Source organism: Myzus persicae, unplaced genomic scaffold, assembly GCF_001856785.1.
Source record: "Myzus persicae strain clone G006 unplaced genomic scaffold, MPER_G0061.0, whole genome shotgun sequence".
NCBI lineage: Eukaryota > Metazoa > Arthropoda > Insecta > Hemiptera > Aphididae > Myzus > Myzus persicae.
Genome location: NW_019100971.1, coordinates 2,097 through 21,157, shown reverse-complemented (window position 1 = coordinate 21,157; position 19,061 = coordinate 2,097). Strand labels below are relative to the sequence as shown.

At 28.7% G+C, this 19,061-nt stretch overlaps 1 protein-coding gene across 1 annotated transcript; it reads left to right on the top strand.

Annotated features, from left to right (window-relative positions):
- Window positions 1-5,339: 5,339 nt before the first annotated feature.
- On the top strand, window positions 5,340-18,178 carry LOC111027091 (probable aconitate hydratase, mitochondrial; the record flags this gene model as incomplete). The annotated part of the gene is made up of 13 exons (XM_022305316.1): window positions 5,340-5,432; window positions 11,902-12,008; window positions 13,615-13,840; window positions 13,906-14,031; window positions 14,120-14,278; window positions 14,339-14,489; window positions 15,126-15,301; window positions 15,366-15,495; window positions 15,817-15,974; window positions 16,039-16,297; window positions 16,467-16,672; window positions 16,755-16,852; window positions 16,915-18,178. Coding segments are annotated over 13 exons (2,247 nt in total), but the record flags the coding sequence as incomplete, so codon positions are not given.
- Between the last annotated feature and the right edge of the window lie 883 nt (window positions 18,179-19,061).

Genomic DNA, 19,061 nt, shown 5'->3' with positions numbered 1-19,061 from the left:
AAATATACTACTTACAGAAGTATTTTATACATAATATATCGGTCTACTATTTAATATAAGTTTAATATAAAATAATTGTTTCTTACCGTCATAGTCTTAATACATGGTAATATTACAATAAACACAAATTAATAATTTATTTTTTTAAATGTATTTATTAATTATTTTTACTCTTTATTAGAAGGAACATAACATGGCTTACTGAATATTATACACTTATGGCCATCAAATAGGAGCTCACATTAATTAATAACAATTTTTGTTTTTACTCTTTCACATATAAAATTACATGTGGTTTAATTTTTGTTGAACTAGGGGTACTTTTAATTTTTTTTTGCCAAATCATTGTGCCTTTCCCATCTATTTACACGGCGTACATACGCTACGTCATAATAATTATGTCCATAAGAAACTGCTCCGGATAATACATATCTAAAAATTATTTAAAACAATTAATTAAATAATATATTATTTTGAAATAATTATATACAATACCTGTTATTGTCAACTGTCAGACAATGAGTACTCTTTATATTCAGTAATTAAATCTGTTTCAATAAATAAATGATTTCCTAGAACTCTCGTTAAATTTAAAAATCCCAAACAGTTTAGATATGTGCATATATTTTTTTTTACTTCACTGTATTCTTTCAAACTAAACTCCAAATCATTGAGATTGCTGAGTGATGATTTTAAAATTATTGTTGGACTTGGTTGAAGCACAGTTGAAACACAGATTCAACGGCGAATGGCACACTTTTAAACCACGAAAACTATAAGGAGTTGTGAGTTGTATATAGAGAATAGGTAGACAAGTCTGCGAGTAAGCTGAATTACTATTTTTTTTTTAGATCGGATTGAATTTGTGAAGTTGAAATTTCGAAAAATATTCTTCAATATGCAATTTAAGCACAATAACGTAAAAATAAGCAGTTTCCGGCAAAATTTATAAAATGTGCAAAAATATGCACGTTAAGACTAAAAACAATATTGTGAGATGCCGGATAAAAAAATGTACTTTCGACAGTAGTGTATCTAAAATCTAAATGGTCTATACGCAGAGTTCAGAGTTCTGAATTGTATAAATTTAAACACTCCGAATAATATTCTGTTTCGGAATCTGGAATAACAAATGTATCGTGTCATCCAAAGAATTCAAAAACTCGAAAACTGATAATAACATATTATATTATAATATCTATCATCTATGGCAAAAGCCGATCGTCGTCACTCGTCGGAGACGATTCACAATTCTAATAATTTCATTGAACAAAAGAAAAATGTGTAAGGCAACAATAAACATTTACTCACATATTTCATTCTACTCAACTACTCAAGTAATTTTTATAAAAATCTCGATTTTTTCAGTTCGGATTTAGAAAGAGAAAGAAGTTCCTCGATATGGCGTCTGCACTCAAGATATGGTCTTGCAGTTAAATGTATTACCCGAAGAGTCGATGTATAGGTACGTAAGTTTGATTACCTATTCTTTTTTGGGCTTACATATTTTACTTTTTAGTCTCAAAATTAAAATTTATTGCCACAGACAATTTGTTACCCGGGTGAAGTAGGGGCATATTTTTTGTTCCCGAGCGTGCAACACAAAAAAATACTCTAGCACATACGACGACGGCATATCCACGTCGCAAAATAATAACATATTTATACAATTAAATAGGTATAAATAGTGTTGTACATACTAGTCATACCACAGTAGTACACGGGAGTTCTGATGTCCCTCAAAATTCAACAATTTCTATTTTTAGTTTATATAAATTTTAAGTAAAATATGAATATTACTATGCCGTCTGCTTGTGCTCGAACCGCGAATTAAAGTGACGCCGTCGTACATCAAATATTAAATTATTTTATTAAGCTGGGAAAGTCGCTCTGATTATTGAATATCTATCGGAAATTAAATAAGGACATTTTAAATTTTAAATATTCTCGAAAATTTCGTGCTCGACAGTATTCAGAGAAAAGATTTAACTTGGAATTTTACAAACTATGGTTGGTATAGCCGGTATACAGTAAATCTTAAATGTGATGCATTAGGCACTAAATACCTTTATGTTAAATCTAAAAAGTAGTAATCACATTTATTTAAAATAAGATTTTTAATTAATAACTCATAAAAAAATATGCTTGTGCTTCGAATATTTAAAAACCACCTTTATTAATTATTAAATCAAAAATTAAAATACAGTAGAACTCCGATTATCCAAACGCCAATCATCCGGACGTCCAATTAACCGAACGAGAAAAAACGGCGGGTGCCGTTATTCATACACCTGTCTCGTAGTCGTTTTTAGATTAGATAAAGAATAGATATTATTATATATTATTCTTAATAATATCCGTCATTCCGACTTAAGTACATTAAAAATTCTGAAACTTTTGGTGCATTGGATTTGGCGTTTAAATGGTTTGAGAGGCAAGAAAAATCGAACACCTGTAGCTAAGGATTATTTTGTTTCAGTTAAATATATAATGAAATCATTTGTTTGTGGTTACGAATTTTAAATTATATTACATATTATATATGAATAATAAATACATACGTACAATATAGTCGTACAATTATATAACTTTTGATATATCATACATCAATCATCCGGATATTTGCTTATCCGGACCACCCTTGGCATTAATTATAGTCCGGATAATCGGAGTTCTACTGTAATAGGTACTTTATATGTTGTTGTAATTTAAATTTTAAAATTATTAACTATTTTGGTTATTGTTATACCTCATTTCATTATCTTAATGATCAAATCTCAAACACGGACCTCCTTGATATAAAATTGTGTTATATGCTATATACTATATATCTATGGTTTTATCATATTGACGTAGTATAAATTATAATGCGATCCGTGGCGATTGTCGAAGTAGTTGCAAGGACGCAATCGATCTAAAATTTCAGTTAGCAAAGCTGCAGACATGAACAAGAAACATGAAGCGATCCGTACGGTTTTTTTTTCATAATAAATCTCAATATTTTCAGACTTAAGTTCAGTCGTATATCTGATTTATTCCGCAGTGCACACAAAATATCACGAATTCCGCCGAAGCCCGAAAGCGTCGATGTTTTTAATTTTGGTTTCATATTTTTTTGGTGCTCAAATTTATTATACTTATGTATACTTCAAATAAAAATTTAATTTCATGAAAAATATGCGACCACTATGTAGACACATATTTTATTTCTGAGAGCAAATGCATAAAATACGAGAGAACAAATAATATACAAACGCCGCTCGTCGTCGTCGTTTTTCTGCTCCCTGATCGTAAGGTAATTTTATAATTATAACCTATTTTTAAGAACTTGAAATAGACATTCATTATACGATTTAATTTAGAAATACCCGTTATAAATGATAACTCATAAGACACAATGTTAATTAATTATAACATATATTTGTTTTTAAATCCAAAGTTAGCAGTTTCAGGACACTATTAATTTAGTGTTATAAAATATATTTCATTGTTCTATTATAATATATTAATATTCCATTATATTATAGCTGTATCTAAAAAACAAAAATGTTCACAGAGTGGTAACTCACTATCCTAACCAGTAATCACCCCGTACGAGTGATTATGAAAAATATACTTTTACACTAGTATAGGTATCTTTATAAAATATAATAAATAGTAATGAAATAAATAGACACAGGCGTTCAAATATTCTAAAATTTTGCAGTTATTCAAACCTGGGCGTATACAAGTTAAAAAATTAAAGTTATGTAAATTTTAACTTTTTAACTTCTTTTAGATTCCGAGCGGAGCGATGAGTGTATTGATTTTACAATTTATTTTTTTATTTTTTTTTTGTTTCTCTCATCACGTTATTTTGAGAGGGTAAAAGTAAAAAATTCTCAATAGTTTTCAAAAGCAGCAGGAACAACAAATAAAAAATTAAGGAAAAAAGCGAATTTTTACGGAAACCCAGTTTTTGACAAAATCGATTTTGGTTTTTGATGTAACTCTCAACAAAAAAAAATACACAGATTTTTTATGTTCAAATGTGAACTAAATTAAAGATTAAATTGCCTAAGGATAATAATTTATGTTATTTTGTTGTAAATTAAAAATATTATTCGTGTGTATACTTGAAACTTTTAAGGTATATTATTATATTTTACACCCACAATGACTTTTCAAATGTATTTTTTTTTAATGAATTTAATCTACTGCTTGTAGTACTAATATTTACTAGTAAAATAAATTACTTTAATCACAATAATATCATCGAATTTACTAAATTTAATAATATTATAGACTGACAGACCGTCTTCGCTCATAATCGTTTTTCGTATACAATGATTTTTTTATCGTTGAATTCAAACTTAATACCATCCATTACAATGACCCACTTGTAGCAGAGCGACCTCCACATACCAGCTTTTTTTAATATAATTTTCAATATCTTAACATTTTTAACTCAACTGATTTTTATTGATAAACATATTTTATTAAATAATGAGTTACTTTAAATCAAGTCCTAGTTGCGTAGTTTGTTTATAAAAAATTTAATAATAAATATAGTAAAAATTATTATTGATGATGATGCTACGTATTACATTAAAATTTACTTTTTATTATTTTAAAACCAGAAAACTGGCTATTTATGTACATAAAAAAAAATAAGTTACCTAGTTGTAAGTTTCCAAATCAATTTTAACTTAACTGAATTAAAAATAAAATTAGGAGAACTATTAACTTAAAAGTTTAAACTTTTTGAAATGTTTCATATCGACTTAACTTAACACAGTTAAAAATGTTCATTAACTAGCCCAGGCTTGCAGTTATTATTATACTAAATTATTTTTTACATATAGGTACTCACATAATATATTATCTAACTCTAATTTATTGCAATAATTATTTATTTTCTGAAACACAATATTTCAGGAATTAATATATCATAAATTAATTAATAATAAAAATAATTGATTTGAACGATATTTATAAAATATTGAAATAAAATAAAAACACTTGCTAATCAGTAATGGTAACTTTAGTCCCTGTGTATTATACTATTATTAAAATAAAAATGAACCAGTAGCAGAGTTCTAGTAGATAACTAATTTACCATGCTGAGTGAAGAAATATGACTTTCGTAAGGTATAAAACTTATACGTTCTTGAATAAAATAGCTAAAACACAAATTAACACATAATAACTGCGTATAAGTAAAATAAAAGCTAAAATTTAAAGAGATTATTTTAGCTATATAATATCTGTAATTTCTAATAACAAATAGCTCTTACGTATATTGTTGAACACTTTACTATATAGGTTGCGTTTTTTCAGAGAGTATTCGTCAGTGAAAATTTGCCAATTTTGAATACAATATCATATTATGCAGTGTGAAATGCGTTGACGTGAGTGTTTTAAAGACTTATTTGTATAGCAGAAAACATGTGGTATGTACTTTTTATTTTTCAGTAGATTAATTTAAATGATCAGAGTTTGTATTGCCCCAACTTTTCAATTTAATTGTATTGCAAATTTGCAACTACTAGTATAACGCTATTCCGGCTATCAATAAAATTATGATAAAAATTATGAAATTGGTTAGGTATGAAATTTATTTTATTTTTTGTTTTAAATTTTTTTTTGTAGTATTTAAATATTTTCTCCGATTATCAGGTACGATGACCTGTAGGCACTATATAGAGACTGTGTGTGTGTGAGAGAGAGAGAGAGAGAGAGAGAGAGAAATGTGAGGGGAAAAGTTTGAGTGAGAAAAGAGGGATGGGGGGGGAGAAGGGAAAGCGAGTGAGACATGTAGGGAGGGAGAATAGGAAGTGCGGAGGTAGAATAGTTAGGTTAACAATGTCGAATACGTAGGAAAGGTTCTTGAATTGCAAAGGCCACTAGACCAATCAGCTGAAAAACTACCTATAGTGAAAGGTTGAAAACCTTGACTTATGGGATAGAATAAAAAGATCGGTAGAGGATGTCAGAGCACTGTTTGTTTGCTTTCTGTATCCCACGCACAACAAAGCAATTAATGTATCAGAACCAACCATATATTGTTACTTTAATAATGGTTGGTTCTACTAAACATAAACTTGCCCTGTTGCGCGTGGGACATAAAGAGCAAATAAATAGTGCGTAGACATCCTCTCAATAGTGTCATCAAGTTGAAAAAAAAAGTAAGAAAAGACGTCAGAAAAGACGTCTTTCTATGTCAAACCATGGTTTTTTGATCTCTTTTACCCTCGCGTCAGAACCAACCCAATGTAGTATGTTGTTACTATTAAAATTAAAAATATATATATTTAAACTACAATATATTATAATTTATAATAATTCTAAAATATAAAATTAAAAATCAAGTCGAAAGTCTAAAGTTATCAAGTCGAAAATCTGTAGAATTTTGATAGTTGACATGAACTGTGATTGAAATATTAAATACGAAAGTATGATAGGATGTAAAAGTAATAAGAATTAACGGTAAAGATAGGACTTTAGTGAAGGTGATTTATGATTATAGGTGTTTAGTGACGAATTAGGATTCTAACCTAGGGCTCCACATACCCACGTGTGACTCGAACCCAACCGTGACCTCTACAAAAAATGCTGTTAGACACAGTGCATGGTTTATTTACAATCAAATTGGCACACAAAATAATATGTAATATACAACTTATCTAAAGTAAAAAGAATGCAGTTGGGGCTTGGTGTGGCACGGTGATTGGCTGGAGTCCTTAATGGGTGTCAGTCATCGGCCGGCGTGGCTAGCATCCGGATGGGTGACCACCTGGGTACTTAGTGACGAATCCTAGCTCCACATACACACGTGTGACTCGAACCCAACCGTGACCTCTACAAAAAATGCTGTTAGACACAGTGCATGGTTTATTTACAATCAAATTGGCACACAAAATAATATGTAATATACAACTAATCTAAAATAAAAAGAATGCAGTTGGGGCTTGGTGTGGCACGGTGATTGGCTGGAGTCCAACTAAAAATATTATAGGAACGTCAAAAATATAACAAATTACGCAAACGCAACTAAGCAAGGTGGACAAAAAAAAATTACAATAATAAGTAATAACTATAATAATAATAATAATAATAATAATAATAATAATAATAATAATGATAATAAACAAATGGCCATGAAATAAAATTGCGCATTTATCATAAATATTTTGGCGACTTGTTACATACATTAATGTTATAATAGACTTTAGGTCCTGTGTAATTTGATAAATACTGTCTATAATAGACTCCACCGCTTTATTGTTATATATTATTCTGTTTTAGCAAGTGTTCTACAAAAGACTACCGTGACGCACGAGTGACAACCGTTTTGTGTTTATTTTTCTGTATGTCATTAGATTAAATTGCATATTTATTATATTATGCGTTATGTAGAAATAAACAAATTTTTCCTCACCCGGCGGCTTTTGTCGCGAGGCACCTGCGTCATCGGTGCACATGAAATAATTCTGAAATAGGTGAGATATCAAAAGAAAAAATGTACTTGAATACACGCCTCGAAGTATTCTCAAATACGTTCAGTAAGTTTATAAACGTATGTATACCCGTAGTCGATGGTAGGCAAGTTTCATCATTCGCACAAACTGCCTGTGCCAGGGAAAATAAAATACCAGCACGTTATGCTAGGTATAATAATAATTGTCTCCACACGTATAAAACGTTACGTATAAACTATAAAAATTATTTCTTTTGTATTAATATGAGATCGTACACATCTGAAGCTGACGAGGACTGCACCTAACTATGTACTTGGGAATATATTTATTATCGTGTACTGTAATGTGTTTGAAAATTCGGTGCCGCTAATCACTCCAAAAATACAAAGGCAATATTTTACTAATTTATAGCTTAGGTTATGTTGTGCTGAGTGTTTGTACGCTTCGACTGCTTTATACTGCAAAGGCCAACTAGATTGTTTTTCGACCAAAATAGTATGAAATAAAATGATTTTTTTAATATAATTGGTTTTTAATTTTACACGGTTTTGAAGTCTTAGACACATTATGTAACTCCAGTATACGTGAACAATCGCACACACTTTATATTACATTATAATATAATATAATTATTCACTATTCAGAATGATTCATCAAACAGTGCTAACCCAAATTGTTTCACTAATTGATGAATTAAATTCTAATTTAAAGTATTATACGTAAGTACCTACTGTATTTTTAAATACTTAAGATTTTTTATACAATTTAAAGAATCTCCTTTGGCGAAATAAAGCTTTTCTAATTATAGCTCACTTTTTTTGTAAATTGATAAGGAGATGAACGAACTTTTTGAAAATGTTGAACTTGAAATATCTAAATCAAAATTCATTCAGAAGGGTAGTTTCTGAGTTATTAAATTGTAAGTACTAATAATAATAATGATATTATAATCTATGATAAAAGGTTTAAATGATATGAGAGGAATAATAATTTGGAAGTAATTAATATTAATTTAATAAAACTGTAGAGGTATAACTTGTAAAAATATTCTGAGCTTATAATAAGATCTAGAATTTAGAGCAAATATAATTTTATAATTTGTATAAAATCATTAAGAAATGATATACTCTCCTTGGTATATACAATATAATAACAAAAAATAGCACGTTTAAATTTCAATTTAGACATATCAACATTTAAAAACAAAATTCACCCGATTAACAACTTACAGTAAAGAGAGAATTGTTATAACACAAAATTATGTAAATATTCAATTAGGTATTTTAAAATAATATGGTCTTTAAAATGTATAATAGTTAGATGAGCATGCTTGGTGAATCACTTTGTATACGACAACGAAGAGTAATATAATACTATAATAGTAACCTTCGATAATCGAATAGTTGATTAAAATAATCGAATGACAAATAATTACATAATATAATTTACTATATTATATTATTTACTATTAAGTATTTTATATAGTTATAGTATTGCGTTCAAATTCCGAAATTGTAATTTCGAGACGTGTATCTACTATGAGAAACCTCGTCATACTATCTGAGCCATGGAAGTGTGAAAGGGAAAATAAAGATGTGTGAAATAATTTAAACTAGTTCGAATCAATTAAATTTGAAGTCTTAGGTATTTGGCTAGTTTCAAAAAAATTGAGTATTTTATATTAAAAAAATCACCATTTTATGTGTTATTCAGCCAAAAAGCATAACTTGAACTCTAACTCCTGCTTCTATTGATTTCCCAAAGAATATACTCAAAAAGTATTAAAACCGGAAAGTTATTTATAACGAGCAATTCTTTGATTAGAGTCATGCATATATCATATATGATATGTACGCATGAATTAGAGAGGCGTGAGTGTGAAGTCCATAAAGAAAATGTAGTAAGTGGATAAGATATGTGAATGAAAAATAGTGTAAATATGCATCCCCCCACTTTTATTACTGAATTCATTGTAAATTATTTTGTTTAAATTTTATATTTTACGCTCGTGCGTGTTTGATGCTTATGAAATTCGTATGACGCCAAAAAACGACTTTTTTCTATTTGTGTTGTAGACTATATAACGAAATTACAATGTTGTATTGTTGTTTATCGTTTAAAATACCATTATTTAATCTCAATATGTTTTGTGCTTTGACAATACAAGTGATATTTTCCAAGTGGCAAAGAGCTGAATATCTTTAGGGGTGACAATGAAAAACAACTAATACCAACATTTCTACATTATAAAACCTAAGCCCTAAGTTGGTTAACGATTATTTCTTCAACTTAAAAAAATCTATGACATAATTTTTACAAATAATATTATTTACTAAAGTATAATTGTTTATATTTTGATATTACATTTCATTCGATTATCTACATATACACTAGTACACCACTATTAAGTAGGTGTTAACATAAGGTGATTATTTATTTTATCATGTTGAAAAGTATGTTGATGCAGTTAACTAAGCGAGTAGTCAATTTTTTTTAATAAACTATAATATTTTAAGTAAGATGAGCAGTTATAAGTAGTGGATCAACATTTTTCGGGATACCCATACGGCCATACCCTTATGCCTATGCAACTCTAATCAGATTCTTAACTTCTGCTGGAGTACAATGTCTCTGTGAAGCAGAGATTTTCTAAAATCTTCATGATCTAGAGAGATTTCTGGTAGAATTTTTTAATTTAGTTAGAACTTGTTTTAAATATTGGGAAAATTACACTAGGGCTTAGCCTTTTAAGTACCTACCTATAACGGCTATAACATAGTACTTTTATTAATTACGATGATTTGTATAAAATGGTATTAAATAATATCTACACATAAATTATAAAAACAATATTAATATGATTTTATGCCAAACATGATTGTGATTAGAAACGGTCGGTCGGGTTATATTTAAAACATTTTTTTGAACTTCAACAAAATAACCAAGTTCCTTATTCTTCGTTTTCGTCCAAATTTAAATTGAAAATAGCATCAAGGAAACAGCTGTGTTCTTTTGTCTTTTAGATTTTTGGGTGACAGTATGAACTACTTAATCTTTAATCATTAACTATAAAAATTGAAATTTTCGTAAATGTGTAACTACAAAATAATTAGCAAATTTTCGAGATTTTGAAACTTTAAATGATTATAAAAAAAACAATGCCCATGTATCTTTCATATTTTTAATTTTTTTTATAACAACTCAAGAGGAACCTTGATTTAAATTTTTAACTTTTTCACCCGACAAATTTGTTGAAATTTATAGAAAAAGAACGATGAAAATTGAAAATTAAAATGTCTATAAATAGCTCAAAATTAGTCAAAATATTATTAACATTTTTGGATGTTTAAAAAATGATAAAATAAACCATACAGTGAAAATTTCTAGTATCTATAGTTATTGGTGTTTGAAATACAACAAATTAAGAAAATCGTTTCATGATAATTCGTCAATTTACTGTATAAAATTCTGCGATGTCAAAACATTTTAAACTTCAAACGCTCATAAAATTTCATTTGACTCCAGTCAAATTTTTTTTTGTTAAAGGTAGGTAAATTTATGAGGAATCTCGTATTACATTTTCAAATATTAGATATCAATAAAAATAATGCAATATATAATATGTATAAATAAAAATAAATATACTATATTAATTTTAGTTATTGCTGATAAAGAGTATTATTCATTTAGGAATTCTAATTCACTGATACTTATAGGAAATAATAAACTAAATAGCACCAGCTCTAGTACAGATATTTTTAATTGATGGGTTTGAAATCCCAATTGTCATTACTTATTACTTATTAGTTATTACTGGCAGTCTACCATAACATAATTTGTTGTTCGTGATGTAAAAGACATCTCACTGAATTTTATCACACTGAGCCGTCACCAGAAAAAAACTATTGTTGTATAATATACATGAATATTTTATACATTATTTTTATTATATTATTATATCCAGCGCGAAATTCCTCTCTTAGTTCAATTTTATTGATAAGACTATATTGGTAGTAAAAACAATATTATGTTGATAATATTTTAATTATTATGAACTGTACTTTAAAATTCAAAAATTAATCTAACTTTTTTAAATTTTATGATAGTTTAAAATCTGTACAAAAATATATTACAGTACCTAAATAAATCAGAAAGTTAACCAAATCATTTCAGAAGTTGTTTTAAAAACATTTAAATATTAAAAAATATAACATTCAACCATTTTCTAAATTGTAATATTTTTCGTAACTATGTATAATTAAGTTTGTTTACAATTAATTTATGCTCTCAATATATTCCATTATATAATCATTCTATTATAAACTATAGTCAATTATAGATCAAAATTTTTTATTCATAATTAAAGTGAAATAATTCAGATTTTCAAGTATTTAAATAATACGTTATGAACATGATTTTGAATTCAATATTTTTCAAACAGCGAGCTGTGTTCAACACCGTTAGAAGAGCATCAGCGATGAGCATATTTGACAAAAACATTTTGCCCTACGAAAAGTTGGAATCAAACTTAAAAATTGTGAAAGATAAGTAAGTATCCATACATTATTTTTTAATTGCAAATACAATTATTTTCATCTCTTTTTAATATCATAATTGCATCTACTTTGACCACATACTAGATGCAGACTTAGATAAAGTAATTTGGGAGTCTCAAAGCACTTTCAAAGAAATATGTAGTGACTATAATATGCGATAGTACTACAATTTGAAATACATTCCATCTTAGTGACCAGTGGCGTCCTTTCAGTTTTTAATGGTTGGGTTCAAAAGCATGGACAATCCCACATAATTGATTCTATCTACATTTTTTATCTCGAAACAATCCCTATCCTAAATAACTTCATATGTGTAAAACAAGACGCGAGGGAGCTAAATAATTGTGGTACCTACTTCAGTAACGTAATTATATATTTTTCTAGACTCTATAAAAACCTCGAGGGATCGACAACTTAAATCACTCGACTGCTTAAACATTATAAATATCTTCAATTTTCGAAATCATTGACAAATTTAAGAGTGATAGTCTTGTTTTTAGAATTTCTATTGTATCAGAAGACCTATAGGTATATAAAAGTAATATATTCAAACTAAAAACATTGTAATTATAATTATCGTGAAGATGATAATGTTCAAGTTTTTGTACCTAAGCGAGCACAATACCTTATTTCCTTGAAATTAGAAAAATTATACCTAGTTATGTTTTTTCAAAAATAACCAGACCAAACATTTGGTTGATATTACAAACACCTAGCGTCTATTAAATAGCGAAACTGTCAGTGGTCGACATAAATGTTACAGTTAGGTATTCTACTGATCAACTTTTTTTAAAAAATATTTTTTTGTGTACGAAATTTATATTTTTGCATTCTGAAAAAAATGATATTAAAATCGAAATGAGGAAACACTTAGATTTAAGTGTTATAACCATATGAGTATGTGGCTTCGTGGACCTACCCCAGAGGGTTTTAAATAACAAACGGAGGGATAATAATGATTTAAATTATGATCAAATAATTGGTATGATCGAATAATCACGGGGTCAATATGTGAGTACTGTTAAAAATGTTGTTCTAAACCTGAGGTATAATGACCTATGGATAACCAGGAATAACGCCTCACCTCAATCATCACAAAATATTACAAGTATAGTAGTAAATTTTTGCAATGAGCTCTTTACATAAATTAACAATTTTAATAGTATACATTTAATTAGTAATGATATAGTGATATCGGTGATTAAATGTTTAATTTTGGAATTAAACTATTGAAAAATTGGAGACAAAATTAAATTAAATCTTTATTTATTATAAAAAAAGGTAGTATATTAGCTACTATTTTACTAGGTACCTGAAGATTATTTATTTGTATTATTACTTACTATATTAATAGGTATTCTAATCCGTACGGTTCTCAACCTTAGAAATTACGAAATTGTAGGATATAAATAAGATATACATTTATAAAGACATAAATAATATACAAGAAATTAATTTAATAATAGTTTATAATTTTCGGTATTTTAAATAACAAATTAAAATAATACATGCAATTATTATGTACCTCCATGGTGTCGTAAATAAAATATCACATTTTTATCATTATTTTGCACTTTTTAATAATTTTTTTATAACAGAATCGGAAAACCGTTGTCTTTGACTGAAAAAATTCTATATTCACACTTGGATGACCCGGCTAAACAAGATATTGAACGTGGTGTATCTTACTTAAAACTAAGACCGGACCGTGTGGCAATGCAAGACGCTACTGCCCAAATGGCTATGCTGCAGTTTATGTCATCTGGCTTAAAGAGAGTGGCTGTACCAACGACCATTCATTGTGACCATTTAATTGAAGCTCAAGTAAATTAGATTTATTTAGCAGTTAAAATAATATATTATTTTCCTAAAACATTTCTAAATAACAGGTTGGTGGAGTAGAAGACTTAAAGAGAGCTAATAAAGATAACGAAGAGGTATTTAATTATTTGAAAACAGCTAGCGCCAAGTACGGAGTTGGTTTTTGGCGTCCTGGTTCAGGGATCATTCATCAAGTATAATACAAATTTAAAAAAATATATTAGCTATAATATTTGTATCAAATTACATAAGAAAAAAATTAAATTTTAATATTTTGCATAGATTATTCTAGAAAACTATGCTTTTCCTGGATTGTTAATGATCGGGACTGACTCGCACACGCCTAATGGTGGTGGACTTGGAGGTTTGTGTATTGGAGTTGGTGGTGCGGACGCCGTAGACGTGATGGCTAATTTTCCGTGGGAATTGAAGTGTCCAAAAGTAATCAATAATAATTATTATTTAATAATTTTAATTGATGTTTTTAATTTTTTAATATAGATTATTGGAGTCCATCTGACTGGAAAAATGAAAGGTTGGACTACACCAAAAGATGTCATTCTTAAAGTGGCAGATATTTTAACAGTCAAAGGGGGTACAGGTGCTGTAATTGAATATCACGGACCAGGAGTGGATAATATATCATGCACAGGTAACATGTCTATATAAACAATAATAATTAATATTTCATTCCTTGTCCTCTATAGATTCCAAAACTTCTGGATCATTTTCAATAAAAACAAAAAAATAGATTCACGAGGCTCGAGAATCAGGGGAAATTAATACTTTGGTTTTCAACAAATATACTTATGTGGCTGTAGGGTGGCTCGCACATAATTTTAATTTCTGCTTACGAAAAATTAATACAACATACACAGTTGTTTGTATTATAAGATTGTCATTATTAATTGCAGATGATAAAATATTAATTATGAGTGGATACCATTTTGTATATTATAGGATATTATAGCTAGGTATATATAGCAAAGTAAATTACTCAACCTTATTAAATCTAAACATACTCGATTGATTTTGACGGTTCAATGACGATTTAATTAATACCTATATTTAACTAATTATTTATCTGTGGCTCACAAGCTATTAATTACATTAAAATCATACCTACTCACATATTCATTTATTTCTGATTACAATCAGTTACACACAATGTACTTATTACTATCAGCTGGAAGTGGATTGCCCAGTTAGGTTTTATTTAAGGCTGGGTAATCGACTTAAGGTTGTTGGTACCTATAATTTTAATAACCATTAAATCATATTTACAAAGGCATGGGCACCATCTGTAATATGGGTGCAGAAATTGGAGCCACCACTAGTTTGTTCCCATTCAATCACCGAATGGCAGATTATTTAAAAGCTACCTCACGTGGTTATATTTCGGAAGAAGCTGCGAAGCACAGTAAATCATTGTTAACTCCTGACAAAGGCAGTAATTATGACCAGGTAATCCTTTTTCTTTGTGCTATTACAATGTTATGTTAATATTTTATTATATTCTGATCAATAGTTAATTGAACTTGATTTAACATCGTTGGAACCTCATGTCAATGGACCCTTCACGCCTGATCTCGCTCATCCTATTTCAAAACTTGGAGAAAATGCCAAAAAAAACGATTGGCCGGTTGAAATTAAAGTTGGTGAGTCACTTATGAGGAATCTTGTATTACATTTTCCAACCTTTGATATTTAAATTAATTTTTTTTTGCAAATGACCTATTCTTCGAGTAGGAAATGAACGAACACCTAATATAATATAAATTCTTACATTTATATGATGATGGCATTAAAACAGTTTTAAATTCATGGATGAGTACTCCAGCTTTCTTAGCTAGTTATATTTTATTACCAGTAAAAATATAATGGATATTACCGTGGATCTAAAACCATTTTATCATCATATAAAAATACTAAAATGATATAGTTTTTTTATTATATTAAGTTATTGTATTAAATTTCAGGTCTGATTGGAAGTTGTACAAACTCGAGTTATGAAGATATGGCGAGATGTGCTACAATTGCAAAAGAAGCCATAGCTCATGGACGTAAATCAAAAATTCCATTCAACGTCACTCCTGGATCTGAACAAATCAGGGCAACAATTGAAAGAGATGGAATTGTATAAAATAATAAAATATTAAATTAGAATTATTGATAGATATTTTAATTATAATATTGTTCAGGCGCAAACACTGAGAGATTTTGGAGGTACTGTATTAGCTAATGCATGTGGTCCATGTATTGGTCAATGGGACCGTAAAGATGTAAAAAAGGGTGAAAAGAATACCATTGTGAGCTCTTACAATAGAAACTTTACTGGGCGAAACGATGCTAATCCAGCGACTCATGCTTTTGTCACGTCTCCAGAGATGGTAACTGCCTTAGCCATTGAAGCTCGTTTAGACTTTGATCCAACAACCGCAACAATCAAGGGTGCTGATGGTTAGTTAAATTTTACATATTGGCTATTGTCGCGATAGCAGTTATACGGTTTCTATAATTTATAATTGTATCGTTGCAATTTTCCAAGGTGTTTCGTTCGTGAAAAGAGTTTCCATTAACTCGTGTTATATTCATATATTTATAGACATAATGTCATCTATTTTTAAAGGTAAAGAATTTAAATTGAGCAATCCATTTGGTGACGAACTTCCTCAAAAGGGATTTGATGCTGGTCAAGATACATACCAAGCTCCGCCTGCTGATGGATCATCTGTAAGTGTGGATATAAATCCAAAATCCAATCGTCTTCAACTATTGGAACCTTTCGAAGCTTGGGACGGCAAAGATTTAGAAGGCCTTGTTATACTTATTAAAGTATGTTTCACTTAAAAAACATGCATATTATGATTTTATTATTTTTAAATAGGTTTACTTATTTTTTATAACATTTCAATAGGTAAAAGGAAAATGTACAACTGATCACATTTCTGCTGCTGGTCCCTGGTTGAAATATCGTGGGCATTTGGATAATATTTCAAATAACATGTTTTTAACGTAAGTTGTTATAGTTGTTATCATTAAAAAATAAAATAAAATTGTTATTTTCATTATTCCAGTGCAACTAATTCAGAAAATAATGAAATGAATAAGGTAAAAAACCAGGAAACAGGAGAATGGGATGCAGTACCGAACACGGCTAGAGCGTACAAGGCCAATTGTTTACCGTGGGTTGTGTTTGGTGATGAAAACTATGGCGAGGGAAGTAGCAGAGAGCATGCCGCTTTAGAACCACGACATTTGGGAGGACGTGCAGTTATTGTCAAATCTTTTGCCAGGATACATGAAACAAATTTGAAAAAGCAAGGATTATTAGCCTTGACCTTTGCTGACGCTAAGGATTATGATAAAGTTCAACCAAGTGATAGAGTTTCTATAGTCGAACTTGACCAGTTCGCTCCTGGCAAGGTAAAATAATAATTGCTAGTTTATAATTTTTGCCTACTTCACCTTAGTTTATAAATTTTATAAACGTTATAAGTTGGGAATATCCAATTAATACGATTTATTATTTCAGCCTTTAAAATGCATATTATGTCACACTGATGGAAGTTGTGACGAAATATTACTAAATCATACATTCAACGAACAACAAATTGAATGGTTTAAGGCCGGTAGTTCATTGAACAGAATGAAGCAATTGGCTGATTAATCTGATTGATAATCAACCAATTAGTAAAATCACGCAGTTGACGTAAGTAATTTACGCCTATTCAAGTTTAATTAATAATTTAAATAATTTACTTAGTCAATTTTCCGGCTTTGAGCATTATGCGATAAATAATTGATAATTTTTATAGATATATTGTTGTTTTTTTTTTTTTTTGAGAAACGTTTAATTTTTTAAGCGTTTGATTAGTATTACGAGTTAATAAAACAGAAATACTTTATATTTTATTATTGTAGTAAACACTTGCAAGTTCACAACGCGTAGTCATTTCGGCAAACAAAAATTACACATGTTATGGCATTTTAGGCTATGCTTCGCTCAATATGAATTTCTTTTAAAACATTTATTATGATTTAACTTTTTTAAAAGCCACACAGTTTATAATTCATATGCCAAAACTAAAATATTTTTCTAAGTATATTGATTTTCGATACAGAAAATAGGAAGATAAGTTTATGAGTTACGACTTATAAGTTATAAGTATTCATAATAGGTACTTATAATATTTTAAATGCGTAATAAAAGCTATCTACTAATATAAGCTATTATATTATATATTTTAAATGCGTATAACTCATAAGCTACTCGTCCAAATTTCGATTTTTCTGTATTTTCCCACGAGTAGCTTATGAGTTATACGCATTTAAAATATATAATATAATAGCTTATATTAGTAGGTAGCTTTTATTACGCATTTAAAATATTATAAGTACCTATTATGAATACTTATAACTTATAAGTTGTAACTCATAAACTTATCTTCCTAAAATCAATTTGTGTGTAAAGAAATACTTGGAAAAATATTCTGATTTCAAATATGAAATTAAAACTGTTGTCATTCGAAAAAGTAGTATGATAGAAAAATATTATTACGATTCGTTATAATACAATTCTAGGGAAAAAGAAAATATTTAGATATTTTTTTGTTTTAAAGAATCTAGGAGTGTTCAGTGTTTAATGGTGGCCAAATGATATCGCCATGGAAAGGATGTGGCCAATTTTTTTAACATACGGTATTTGATAATTAAAATTATATCATTTATGTTTACCGTTTTATACCAATATATGGGTTAATTATTAATTTATTGTATATTAGATTGAAAAAAAGGTCATGGGAAGATTCGTCCTCTACTATCCCACTTCCCATAATTTGAGAACTGCTAGTTTACATAATTTAATCTACATTTCATCTCGTATTCGTTTTTTATTACCATCGAACTTTTTTTGGTTTTACTATTTACTTTTTATCTTAATTCTTTAAGCCTGTTTAAAGTATACTCCATAAGACTGATATGTGGACAAAACTGTTGTACCCAAGAAATAATGGAACATAGGAACACGTAGGTATATAATATATATAAGGTAAACAGAATTTGTTTTCAGAATTAACATCCAAAACCCATTTGACAATTATTGTACTTTAATGTAAGATATTGTGTTATTAGTTTCACTGCGCACAATTGTTTGTCATCGTGGATAACATACGTTGGGCGCCACATCATAGGCTGCTTATACACTGGTTCAATTTATGTGTGT